The sequence below is a fragment of the Clarias gariepinus genome, chromosome 15 (assembly GCF_024256425.1).
Source record: "Clarias gariepinus isolate MV-2021 ecotype Netherlands chromosome 15, CGAR_prim_01v2, whole genome shotgun sequence".
Taxonomy (NCBI): domain Eukaryota; kingdom Metazoa; phylum Chordata; class Actinopteri; order Siluriformes; family Clariidae; genus Clarias; species Clarias gariepinus.
Window position 1 is genome coordinate 27,577,940 of NC_071114.1, and position 13,490 is coordinate 27,591,429.

Sequence of the window (13,490 nt, forward strand, 5' to 3'; positions counted from 1 at the left end):
GATGTAGGTGTGACTTGTGAATGTTTGGCGTATATTTTATCATGAAGAAAAAACATATTTGTTGCTTGTGAACACAGAACAAAAGTTGGAGAGCTCAAAGGTCAAAGTTCACCTCAGTTAGATCTGATGATGCCGTTTCACGTCCTAGGCCTTTTGTCTTTCAACGTTTACACCAAGCAAATTTTATTTGTGTTTGTCTTGAGCGTAAATTTTGGCACCCCTGTATTTAGCATTGGGTGACTTTTTTCCCAACAAGGCTATAAACAGCCCTTTTCCCCATCTTATTAAGTATTACTTTGATATAAAAGCCCTAGCCAGCTGTCCCGACACACCTCTGGCCTCGCTGTGCACATGCACACATTCAAGAAAGAGTTTATTTATAATCCGCCCATTTTTCCTGTTATTGCATTCCTCGTCCCTGCGCAGACGTAAGCGTCTGGCTTGATTGTTCTCCCATCTTTAGCGTATTTCCTGATGAGACCCCCTGCAATCGAAAGAAGACAGGATGACTACAGCTCTCCTTGAACCCCCCGGCAGTCCAAACGGAGACAGAACGAAAAACGAACAGAGAGCGGGTGACAGGGGTCATCGTAACCGACAGCCCGGCCACAAACAATAGAGAAAAAGCAAACACAGGAAGAGCACATCTGCCAGAGTGAGTGGACAGCCAGTGGAGAGGCACACGGAGAGATGAGGAGAAAATAATCCAAAAATAAAAAACATTTCAAGATAAAAGTACTAATAATAAATTATTTATATATATGTTGTGTTATTTTTATATATTTTTTATTCTATTAATTTTTATTATTATTTTATATTTATTATTATTTATTAAATATTATAATAAATAATAATAACTATTATTATTATTATTATTATATGATTTATTTACTATAAATAAATAAATAAATACATATATAACTCTGACTATACAGTACTCCCAAATCGATGACAACAACAACAACAATAATAATAATAATAATGTTTCTATATTGTATAGGGACTTGGCTGAAGTATTCATTTTTTAAAATTGCAAACAATACATTAATACACTCGTTATTTTTTATTTACTCATTACATAATTATACATTAATCGTATTAATTCAAATAGAAATATGTCATATGCACAGAGGATTGGCAAATCGTTAATAATTATGGTAATGTGTGTGTGTGTGTGTGTGTGTGTGTGTGTGTGTCCATTACAGTTATAAGGTCTGGCTTTAACACACATGCACATGGAAGCACTAAAGTGCATACAGAATGTGCAGGGATCGATATATAAGGGTTAGAGATATGCTATGGGGAAGCTGTAAACTGAACCCCCTGTCTCTTACACACACACACACACACACACACACACACAAAATCTACACACTTGCTGACCAGGCGTCTCTTTTTTTCCAAGTCTATACGTTCCACATGTTCCAACACCCTCCAGGAGGACCTGCATTACAAACCAAGCAGTGTGTGTGTGTGTGTGTGTGTGTGTGTGCACCTCGCTACTCGTTTCTCTCTCTTACACACACATACACACAACGTAAAATAACTATCCGCTCCTAATATTAAACTAATAATAATAAAACTGTCAAGGTCCTGATGTGCTATACGGCGCTAAACCAAAGTAGAGCTCAGACAATAAGGCACAAGTTGTTATATTATATTAATGTTGAAAACCGTAAACTTTAATGTGCTGGTGTGACCTGCTCTGCATCACGCTCGGAAAACAGCATTAGAAACAGACCAGGTCCCTGATCCTGCGGCTGCCAAACTAAACAGCACTGACATCTTCAGCAGGCGCGTGACATGGGGTGGGCGATGGGACAGAAATGGAAATATCTCTACCTGTTTTCAGACTTCGCAGTGTGTATCGTGATTTAGGTTTTCCTGATATTTGATAACAAGATGCTGAATAGACACGACAGTGAAACAGTTACAAGCCAATTCAAAGAATTAAAAAAAAATGAACAGCAAAAAGCAGATGATATTTGGAGTTGTTGGGAGTAGGTACTGTAAGGACGCATCGCTTCGAAATCCTTGAATCTGATTGGTCAGAAGTTGATTAACGTTCGGAGCTCTGCCAGTAGTTCTGGATGATTTGTAAAGTAGGTTTATATTAACTCCAGCACATTATCCTTTCCATAGTAACAACCGGTGATTTCCATTAAAAAAAGTACACCCGTTAATATTTCCCAGACACCCTTATCCAGAGTGATTTACATTTTTATCTCATTATACATTTGAGGTTTAAGGGCCTTGCTTAAGGGCCCTACATTGGTGATGCCGAGATTTGAACTTGCAACCTTCTGATTATGAGTCCAACGTCTTAACCACTGAGCGACTCTTACTGTACATTACACAGCATTTGAAGGAGTCTCCAGTGTGAGCATGGTGAAGCCTGTGGACTTTTAAGGTTCCTCTCCAACTTCTTTTTGTCTAATCAACTTAAAAAAGAAGAAAAAAGTGCTGGATTAATGAAAAACTAGTTATAGCTACTAGAATATAATGTAAAATATCTTGATCTGCAAACATTCAACGTCGCAATAGATAGCACGATGGCTTGCCGCCTTGCATCTCGAGTGCTCAGGGTTTGAATCTCTTCTCCACTCTGTGAACTTTCCATGTGCTTCCCATACTTGGTGGGTTTCCAAACAATCCAAAACCATGTGCTGTAGGCTAGTATGGGCTTGTGCCCTGAGACGAGTCAGTACCCTATCTAGGGTGTAGCCTGCCTTGTGATCCAAGTTCCCTAGGACAAGCCCCCAAGTCCCCCGTGACCCTAGACACCATAAGCGGTGTAGAAAATGGATGGATGAATAGATGGATGGATCGTTATAGAAAACGACGGAACAAAACATTCAAGGGTGTACTCTCGCCCTCAGTTAGTTTTCACTCCTCTTCAGCGAAAACACTCTACCGAGGGCTTTACTGTAAACCGATAACACCAACACTGATGCTTGCAGAGCTCCCATGGGATTGTGGGTAACGGAACAATGGCGGCAGTGTTCCTCCTCTCAGCCCCCGTCCCCAACCTCCAGCAAGGCCACAGGAATGCTCCAGCATCTGCTCCCACCCTTAGGTAAACACATCCCTCTCTCTGCAACCCTCCACCATTAAAATCCGCCCCACTGGGCCGTTAGGACCCTTTCACAATAAACATGACTTTGTTCCTTTAAACTCCTCCCACATGCTAAACATTACTTTACGCGTCTAAAAGAGATGCCTAGTGGTTGAAAGGCTCTGGTTTCTGAAGAAAAGTATAAATTATGGGAAACCGAGGCATGAAGTTTGGGAGAAAATCAGCGCTCCTTCTTCGTTGACTTCCCATCTCTTTTCTACTAGTGATGAAAGTTTACACCCCCCCACCACCTCCTCGTCTCCTCCCTACTTGTTAACAACTCCCATTCGAGACTCAAGATCGAAGTTCTGCTCAGTTTTTAAACTCAATACCAATCACTTTCTTGGTTAGTTAGTTAGTTAAGGCATGTCCTGTTGTCTGCATTCCCAACCCTATTTGTAGCAGTGTAAACTGTAAAAGACATCTCTAGCAGGCTGTTCATTCAGAAGCAAAAACATCAGTAGCAAGATTCTTGATAACGTTGAGACCTATTCGATACACCGAGCTGGGAGTCCAGTTTTATTTTAGACATCTATTGTACTGTATGTGGCAGAAGGGTGGCTTAGTGGTTAGCACTGTCGCCTTGCACCTCTAAGGTCCGGGTTTGATTCCCACCTCGGGTCAGTTTGCATGATCTCCCTGTGCTTGGTGGGTTTCCTCCAGTTCCCAGTCCAAAGACATGCAGATTAGGCTAACTGGCATTTCCGAATTGCCTTTAGTGTATGGGGATGTGTGTGTGTGTGCCCTGTGATGGATCGGGACCCCTCCAGGGTGTACCCTGCCATGTTCCCTAAGTACCCTGGGATAGGCTCCAAGCCCCAGCAACACTGTATACAGGATAAAGAGGTAAAGACCATGAATAAGAGTATTACATGTCTACCATTTCATTCTACAAAATCTTACAGCACTCTTTTTATCTCGTGTTCCATTTCTGTTTTTGTTTAAACCTGTTTAAAGGTACAAATCAAATCAAGACCATAGTGTGGAAAATGGGGAATGGGGGGGAAAATTGGGAAAAATCTTCCGATTAAATGTTTAGTGAATGAGAAAATGTTAGACATTACTTTATTAGAACAATCTAAAACTAATCAAATTGGAAATATTTAAAATCTTTATCACTCAGATTTACAGAATGCACTTAATGCGTTTTTAAGCACTTAATAAGTTCTTAAGTCTATAATAATAATAATAAAAGGAAATAAGGAAATCCAGGGGTTGATTAGTAGTCCATGAACCTATTGCATAATTTCCGTTTAATTAATTACATGAAACGCAGGATTTTCCTCACAACGATCTTTTATAACCACTTTGTCCTCAACGCACTGAGGCCAACAACAAAAGATCTAGTCCCTAGACAGTCTGGAAAGCAGCGTCTCAGCATGGCTGTAACGGTCACAAAGCTTATTGATTTATTGATTTAAACTTCCGCTAAACGGACCACACCCATGCGCGGAAAAATCCTGGGATGGGCTGGATGATAAAAAATAAAAGAAAGAAATAAAATGAAATGCAAATCGAAATGCAAGGCAAAAAGAAGAAGGTGTGTGTGTGTGTATGTGTGTGCAGTCTAGAGACGACTTCCTTTCTCTCTCTCTCTCTCTCTCTCTCTCTCTGATGTATCCGCATCCTGTGGCGTGAGGCTCTGCAGAATGAAATTCCTCAGACGTCATGTGTGTTAAATAGGTGATGAAGGGCCACTGAGGTCACAGTTCCATGTTTAAGGCGTTTTCCTTTACAACTTTTTTGTGTGTGTGTGTGTGTGTATAAATATGCCATTTATTTAAATAAAGCAACGCAAAGAGGACTTGATTAGACTCGAGCCAAACAGGATATTCATATTTGTCTTAAACACAAGACCAAATATGTAGAGGGTCATGCTTTCCTAGTCGCTAGATTAGACTTGGTTAACCTTGTATATTTGCCTTCCATATTAAACATGGCAAGTCTGCCGCTCTCGCAGCGAGAAACATTGGCACTCACTTCTTTAAGAATATAAATGAGGGGAGGATGATGTCTCGGTGGGAACAGTGCGGTCTTGTGAGGAACGCGGCGCTCCGGGTCAGGTTGATGGATTCCGCTGTTGTCACTCCCAGTTGAACAGCGATCGCGATTAATTAGGCAAAATCGTCTTATCCACTAGGATGGGCTGACATGCAGGAATGAGTAAGAGACTTAAACATTGTTACACCATGAAGATAAGGAATGCCTGATTCTAATTGGTCAAAAGGTCTTGATTTTTTTCTTCTTTGCTACAGCGGCTCTGAGAGAAGTTCTAGGCTTGGAGTAAAGTTCTCGTTCATGAATCATATGATGAGCGCTCCATACAAACAGTATGTTACACCATCCTGTTATTGACTTTGAATTGTATCACTGTTTGGTTCAATCCCAGTCTCATGGAACTCCATGTTGGATCTCCGGTATTACTAGGCGGCATGATGGATTAGTGGCTACCTCCTTACTGGTGGCATCTCCATGATTGGGGGACTAAATCTCAAGTCTGGTATGTATGTGCGTACAAGTTTGCATGTTCTCCCGAAAGTAGGTTGACTCGAACCATCCGAATAAATATGTTGTAGGTGGAATGGTGTTTCCAAATTGCCAATTGCCAAAATGGTTGCAGCTCACCTCTGGAGTTCCCAGGAATAGGTTCCAAACACTCAGCGATCCTGCACAGGATGAGTGGCATGGAAAAAGAATGGATAGCTAAACGGATACTGGTAACACTGCACAATTCACAATAGTGTTACCGAAATTGTGGTTTCTTCAATGGTGTCATGAAGGAAATTATTCGTAGGCGTGCATTTAGATTTTTAATCGAAGCATACCAAAGTAGGGCGGCACGGTGGTGTACTGTAGTGGTTGGCGCTGTCGTCTTGCACCTCCAGGGTCAGGGTTCGATTCCCGGCTAGGCTCGATTCCCGTCTCTGTGTGCATGGAGTTTGCATGTTCTCCCCGTGCTTGGTGGGCTTCCTCCAGGTACTCCGGTTTCCTCCCACAGTCCAAAGAACTGTAGATTGGTGTTCCCAAATTTCCCATGGTGTGGATGAGTGTGTGGGTGAGTGTATATGTGTGTGCCCTGCGATGGCTTGGCACCCAGTTCAGGGTGTACCCCGCCTTGTGCCCCAAGTCTCCTGGGATAGGCTCCAGGCCCCCTGAATACAGGATGAAGTGGTATAGACGATGAGTGAGTGATACCAAAGTAAAACTAAACAATTTGCAAAGTGTGGCAGTACAAGTGCAGAATAGTGATGGAACCTGTAACCTCACCTGTAGTTGCACTTTACTATGCCAATTCCATATGGCTATACTTCTCGATATTGTTCTTGCTCATGATCCGTTTAACTGGAGACTTGTACTCTTATGTTGTGAATATATTTTTTTTTAGTATGTCTGTGCAATGCCACTTAAAATGGATAGAAATGTTAAGAAAACAGAACACTTCAGTGCAGTTTTCGTTCCCGCTGCTCTCAAGAGCTTCACAAACCCGACGTTCTGTTTCATTCACGCTTCAAGTGAAAACAAAATAGTTCTCTCTCCACAATGGAGCTAATGGAGTCTCCGCTCGCTTTTTCATTCTGGGGCTTTCTCATTTTCTGTCACTCACAAAGCAGATTTTCACCTCGCCCTGTTCCCCCACTCATGCCGCCTCATTGCCGAGGCTAGAACAGCTCCATTCTGTTTCCTTGAGTCACTTCCATTAGTGACACTTACAGCTCTATTCAACTGTTTCTCCATCGCTAGAGCAAAGGGTCAGACTGAACAGACAGACCATGACACCCACGGAGTAAATCACGCTGGGCAAAAGGCTGGGAATTCGGCACACGCGTAACGTGCTTTAGGCTCACAGAGAGTTTTGTGTCTGTGCTCGGAGACCGTGGCCCTGCCAGCAGACGAACAGACGGCCACAGAGCTAGCCATGCTGTACGAAGTGACGGCTTGCCAGAACTACATGTGGAGGACAAAAGCAGGATTTCAGCATGGATCCTGGGAGATCTTCCAATAGCTTGCTCTCAGAAGAACGTCTAAGGCATCTACAGCAGCCTCTTAGGTCTCAGTCCACTAGATTTTTATTATGAAAATTTTGTGTGTGTATCATTTCTTGTAAAATATTTCTTAATGAGTGGATATATTGTGTTTATATACACAGTCTCACCATGTCGAGGTGAAATGAATAACGTTAATTCAGTTGCACTATGGCCCATTATGCACAGTCCCAGCAACCAAAGAACCCAAGGCTGCCGAACCAGCTTCCAAATTCCCCAGATCCCAGTTTGATCGGGCCACCATGGGAATGTGCCGGACAAGTCCGATCCACGGAGGCCCTACCCTGCAACCCATAGCACACAAAGGATGCGCTGCCAATGTTCTGGTGCCAGACACCATAGCACACACCCCGAGGGGTCTATCGAGGTCATGCTCAGAGGGGCCAGACCTGTCACGGTGGTACAAGGGTAGCCCAAAATATAGTTGGTTTTAAGGTTAATTTTTTATGTTATGGACGATCGGTATATAGACGATGTAGAGCCCTACAAAGAAATTTTTTACGCTTCGCAGTTCTGTCTTGGACATATAATTGTTGTAGTTGTATAGTCACATGGAGTCAAAACTGCAATTGCCACTAGAACCAGGATGTTTTTTTCTGTTGCAACACTTGAATTTTGAATTGTTTCAGCTGTTCAAATATTCTTCAGTCTTTAAAGTGTTAGCAGTACTTTGCATTTCTTTTCCACAGTAAAACAGCTTTTGGTAGCCGCTTTAGCTCGGGTAACTGTTCCGTTAAAGAAACGAAGTGGACACACCCATCATCAGGAAAAAATGTTCATAATTCAATTTTATTATTAGATTGTTATTGTTGCACGCATATCCAGGATCATCTGGATGCTCCCTTGTGTGAGCTGTAAGCTGTAGGTCAGCCTTGTGCAGTACTGACTGTCTGGGACGCTCTGGTTTGTGTCTACTTTTTGGCAATAGGAGTTGATACGGTCCATTTGTCTTGGCTGATATATATGTACTGTCCAGAGAGTCTAGGGAAAGTGTTAGCAAAGCCTATAAAGTACAACTTAGGCATAAGTCAATTTTAAAATGTTTATTTATGATTTAGAAAATCAGTATATCTGTCCAGAGAAGATAAATTCTTATGACTGAAGATAAATAAGCCAATACATCCGAGCGATCTCAAACAGGTATGTCACAGGTATGATGAAAGGTCAAGCTGGCGTCAGTCGATCTTTAAGTTGCCAGCTTTTAAGTGCTTTACGACACGGGACAGGACGAGTGCATGGTTTACTGATTACCAAGACACCGTCCAATTCCTTCCCAGAGTGTAAGAGCTGCCACTCTGAAAGTAGACCGTACACACTTCATGTGCTTGCACAATCCTGAATCCTCCTCTTAACGTGGCCTTAGTGCTAATAAATACAATTCTAAAGAAAACTAAAGAAGCAGCTGTTTTATCTCCGGGGGAGATAGTACAACCCGACTGAGTTCATATGTCGATTTAAAGGAAATGCTGATTTTTTTTTTAAACGTTAATTGTAGTGCTCTAGTATTGGTGACCTTACACCCTGTGTAAAGACAAAACCACATCAAGGACAAAGCGGTGTAAAAGCAAAAATGACCAAAATAAAAACAGGGATTGTGTCAGACAGTGTGTGGAGCACTCCCACTGATCGGGCCAGCTTGGCTGCATCATCGTCATTGTACTATTATCGTCATGGATCGGCTCGCCTGAATGATAAAATTGTTATATATTTAATTTCCCGTAAAATGACCCCAATAAATCGAGCCTTTAAGCTTTCATAACCACCACATGCTCCGTCAATGCTACTACACAGTGACGACAAAAGCATCCTAGCACTTCTTTTGTTTCTTTCCTGTGTTTCGTTGAATTGAATGATGTTCAGAATTAAAGCCTTGTACATCACAAACGCAGAAATATGCTCGAGTACTAACCCTAACCCGCTGGTACCACGAACCACAAGCACTGAACAAAAACAACCGCTCCCACCTTCCTCGACTTGCCATTGTTGAGCATGATGCCCCACTCAGACTACGCTTTATTGACTGGTGCTTTTGGGAAGCAGGGGGAGTCCAACGTAAAAAGCATGGAATGCTTGTAATGAAACTTAACCGTACGCAGGAGACCAATCTTTTTTTTTTTTTTTTTAAATCTGTTTTAGTAATTCACTCTACAAGTCATCATCCCCATCCCAGACTGAGCCAGAGAAAGCATCAGACGCATCCCATCACTTCATTCCCACCCCCACTTTCCTCGAGGATTGTGAGCCAGACATGCAAGACATGTTCCAAGGTTGCCCTAAGACTTTTGAATTAGAAAAAAAGGTACCTAAGCAGGACCAGGTTCACGTAAAGTGATTTGAGAGTGATCACATGGCAACGGCGGTAAACTACCCAGCTCGACCTGTGAGAAGCGGTCTTACCTTGAAGCTGTTTGAAACGCCCCTCTAGCTGGTTGTAGTTGAAGGGCACCTGAGACGAATAACCAGATCCATGATAGAGATCCTCGGCCCCCCCGGACCCCCAGTCCGTCTCCATGTTCCCTTCCTCAAACCAGATCCAGAACTCCCAAACTCCTTGGCAACCACGGAGTGCCAAAAATGGAGGGAAGCAAGAATGCAAAGCAAAGAACTTCTTTCACCAGGATTTCTTTCCTCCTTTAAACACGGGTTTGTTCTTTTGACCATATGTTAACACGGAAATATCCAGAAGACTCAGGAACCCGTCCGTTAGGGGTTTATTCCGGGCAAAGGCTGTGTTGAAATAGTCAACACAGCAGGATCTGTTCCAGAGAGGAGAAGGAGGAGGAGGAGGAGGAGGAGAAGGAGGGAAGCATGCGTCTCCTCTGATTGTTCTCCTGTCTTCCCTCCCTGGCCATTCAAAAGTGGCCTCTCCCCCCACGACTGAACACACACACACCCACCCACTACCCTTGCCTTGCTCAGCTCTACCTCAGTGGAAAATCAGACTGCAAATTGGGAGCCACACAATAATTTCAGCATTAGAGCGAAGGACTTGAAGCGAAGCAGACCAATGAAAGTGCTTCCCTCCAGGATAGCGCACCTTTGTCGGGGCCAGACTAAGAGGAGGAGGAGGTGGTGGTGGTGGTGGTGGTGGTGGATAGGAGGAGGAGGATTCGGGGTTGTAATTTCACCAGATGCCCTGCCGTTGCCTGTGTGTTTGGCAGTGATGTCAGCGCCTTCATTACCATAGAGGCAGGCGGTAGGTGGAGCTAACATGGAGAAGAAGAAGGAGGAGAAGGAATGTACCAAGCCTCCAGTGCAGAGAAGGGGTAGAAACGGAACAGAATAACATCCAGTTTCCCTGCATTGTTGTTTTGAAAGCTTGATGGATAGAAATGTGTTGCCACGAGAAATACTAAAAGGCTTTTTGGCATGGCAGAGCAAACGACGTCCTGAATACAAGCTGATTTGCAAACATCCTGCTTGAGCAGTCACCAGTCACCACCCCCCACCTTTCCTGCCATGCTTCCGTTCGCACAAAAGTCTCCACCTCTGCATGCATGTGTTTGTGTGTGTGTGTGTGTGTGTGTGGACTTTCGAGTGAGTAAGTAAATATGTAGCACTCTTCCTCCGAGAGCACTTACTCCAACTTAACTCTTGTGTCTTGGGCCTTCAGTCTTGGGGTCTACTCCTCGGCACAGCTACTCTCTGAGCATATCACGCAGGAAAGTTTTCCTTATGATGAATGAGCTGATGATGAATGTCTCCCATAAGCATCCTGTCTGGTCTCTGTCCTCTGATGGGACAGATCTTGGACCTCAACCCAGAGCAAATTCGGTTCTCGTTATGCACTAACGGATGGAGAGAGCGTTCATGGAAAGAAAAAGAAAAAAAAACGGGCTGAGGTTTATTCTGGAACATAATTTGGCATAATTTAACTAGAATAGCTCATGAAACCTGGGTAGAACTCTGATTAATCATCTCATAAGAGTTCCACTGCTGAGCAGGTCTCATGCTTGAATTTTTTATAGGATTTCCTCGTGATATAGGGACAAGAATCTTCAATAACATGTGGTGAGAAAATAAGTCCGACCCCTTCGAGCATATTGAGTTTTTTTCCCATAACACAATACACGGCATAGTTTGTAGACCATAGGATTTCAGCTGGCCTGACTAAAAGGCTTTGAGAGGTATATTATAGAGAAATACTCGAGGCTGTGTCAGCAGGCAGTCACAAGGACCCCACGTGCTCTCCACACCCCTGCAGGCATCACTGATCTTTTTTGACCTTCCTTTGCCCTTCTGCTTTCCGTTGCATCTGACTATTACCCGTGGAATGATTTCTCATAGGGCTTTGAGAAGCAACAGCCAGAGATTTGTTTTTTTTTCTTTCTATGCTTTCACTTTGAGTAGAAAAGGGAGGGGACGTTTCCTGGAACACGGTTTAGTCACTACTGCAGATGTTCACTTCATTTTATAAGAAAAGGGCAAATTGCTATTGAAGGGTGTGTTCTTTAAAAATAGCAAGTGTCGTATATACTGATTTTCACTGATGTTTGATGAATGAAGAACGTTTGACTGAGTTGCATCATTCAGCTGGGTTTAAAGAACAAGCTGCATAAAAACAAAAGTCAGCGTAACATATGTAATATTGCTCCATTCATCTTGACTCAGAAGTGGGAAGCAAGAACTCAGAATTATGATACTTTTTGACCTTTTTTTTTTCAAGTTACACAATGGGAAAAAGAAATTGCCTCCATAAATGATTGTCTTTTATTTGCTCTGCCCAAAGCACCAAAAATCCAGCGACAAATTTAACGTTCTGGGTCCGTGCGTCCTTACACGGAGACATCACTTTTTGGGTTCGGTGCACCTTATACTTCATTCTGTTTAACTTAGACCTGTTGTCCTCATCAGTAGACACCTTATAGCATCATATAGCTAAATGGTAGTGAAAGCACAATACACTAATCAGTAGGAACACAAGAGGGTGTCAAACTCAGTTTTCTGATCAAAGACAATGCTTAGGTATTAAAGTTATTAGGTCAGGGAATATTTGGGATTTGGGAATATTTGGGATAACTAATCTACTATGGATCTACTATAATCTAATATACTCTACTACAACACTTTCAATTTGAAATACTAAGTGCATGCCCTAAAATATACTTCAAGTACAAAAGTACACATTCTCCACAAAGAAGCAGTTTTTTCTAGATATCTGTTGCTACCATCGCTACCCTGTATAATGCAAATAGTCTACGGAATTAAACATGGGCATCCTGCAAACATACAGAACACAATAAGGTTAAATGATGCACCAAAAACATAATAATTATAGGCCATTATTGTCTTAAAACACAAACCAAATGTGCTTTTGCCAACTCTGTTAATTAGTTCAAAATCGTTCATTGACAAATGTGTCCATTCGGGACGCTTAAAATAGGAGCCCAGAGACAATATGGGTGGGATTTGTTGCCCCGGTAACTGTCAATCACTTTGGTGGAATTGTTTTGTTTTCTTTCCTTGCCATGCGGGGTGTCGTGCAGTCGTAATATGGTGTAAGTGACAGCGTGAACACTTTTATGTGATCCTCTCCTAAAAGGTAATGAGTCTAAAGTATCACATATGAAATGACATGGATAAAAAAGCACTTAAACAGTAGAAAGTTGTACTTCGTTTCCCGTCACCTCTGTAGCGTATCTGTGAGTTGATGTTTATTTAATATTCATGGAAGGAGTCTCCAGTATCAGTGCTAAAGTGAAACACACCGACAAAAATTTGATAATGTTTTTTTTCATTAACCCTCATAACATAAGAGATCAAGAAGGTTTTCTTTACTTTTTAATAGCTGCAAATCATATTCCCTTCGAACTGAGATACCTTTCACCAACACAACTCTTTCCACACAGTATGAACCTAATACTGAACTAAAAACGATAACATCGGTATTCATCTCTATTTCTCCAGCGCAAGATAAATGTGTGCTTTTGAGATTGTTCGGTTCTGAACGGAGACAACAGGCCCTTCAGGACACGTATCTCATTCTCATGCGTAACATCGCACATGATGTTGCAATGTGATCTGGAAAAGAATGCGTCCATGAAACTGCACAATTCCGACGAGAGCAACTCACACCAATGGTACGTCTCTAAGCGTGACACTTTATTGGCTGTGCGCTCGTCGGTTCTGCTGACTTCAGCATAGAGAGTGAATCTGAAGTGTCTGGACAGGAAAGGTGAAGGGTAACGGAGTTCACGGGTGCACAGAATTGATGTTATACCAGAGGCATGCCGTAACCGTGGAGTGGTTTTTACTAGCATCTGGGCGACAAATGCAGGCAAGGAAGCCATGAGGAAGGAGGGAAAAATTCATGGGTGTTTCCTCTGTAAGGA

The 13,490-nt window shown here is 42.5% G+C and overlaps 1 protein-coding gene across 3 annotated transcripts in view; it reads right to left on the minus strand.

The window, feature by feature from the left end:
- Window positions 1-13,490, minus strand: part of sptbn1 (spectrin, beta, non-erythrocytic 1) — an 83,374-nt gene that overhangs the window by 35,083 nt on the left and 34,801 nt on the right. Inside the window, exon 1 of one of the 3 annotated variants that reach the window (XM_053513470.1) lies at window positions 9,556-10,206. The exons of the other annotated variants lie outside the window; for them this stretch is intronic. Within the exon in view, the coding sequence (XP_053369445.1) occupies window positions 9,556-9,670 (115 nt within the window). The 5' untranslated portion in view covers window positions 9,671-10,206. Of the gene's footprint in view, window positions 1-9,555; window positions 10,207-13,490 lie in introns of those variants that run through there. 3 annotated transcript variants of the gene reach the window in all.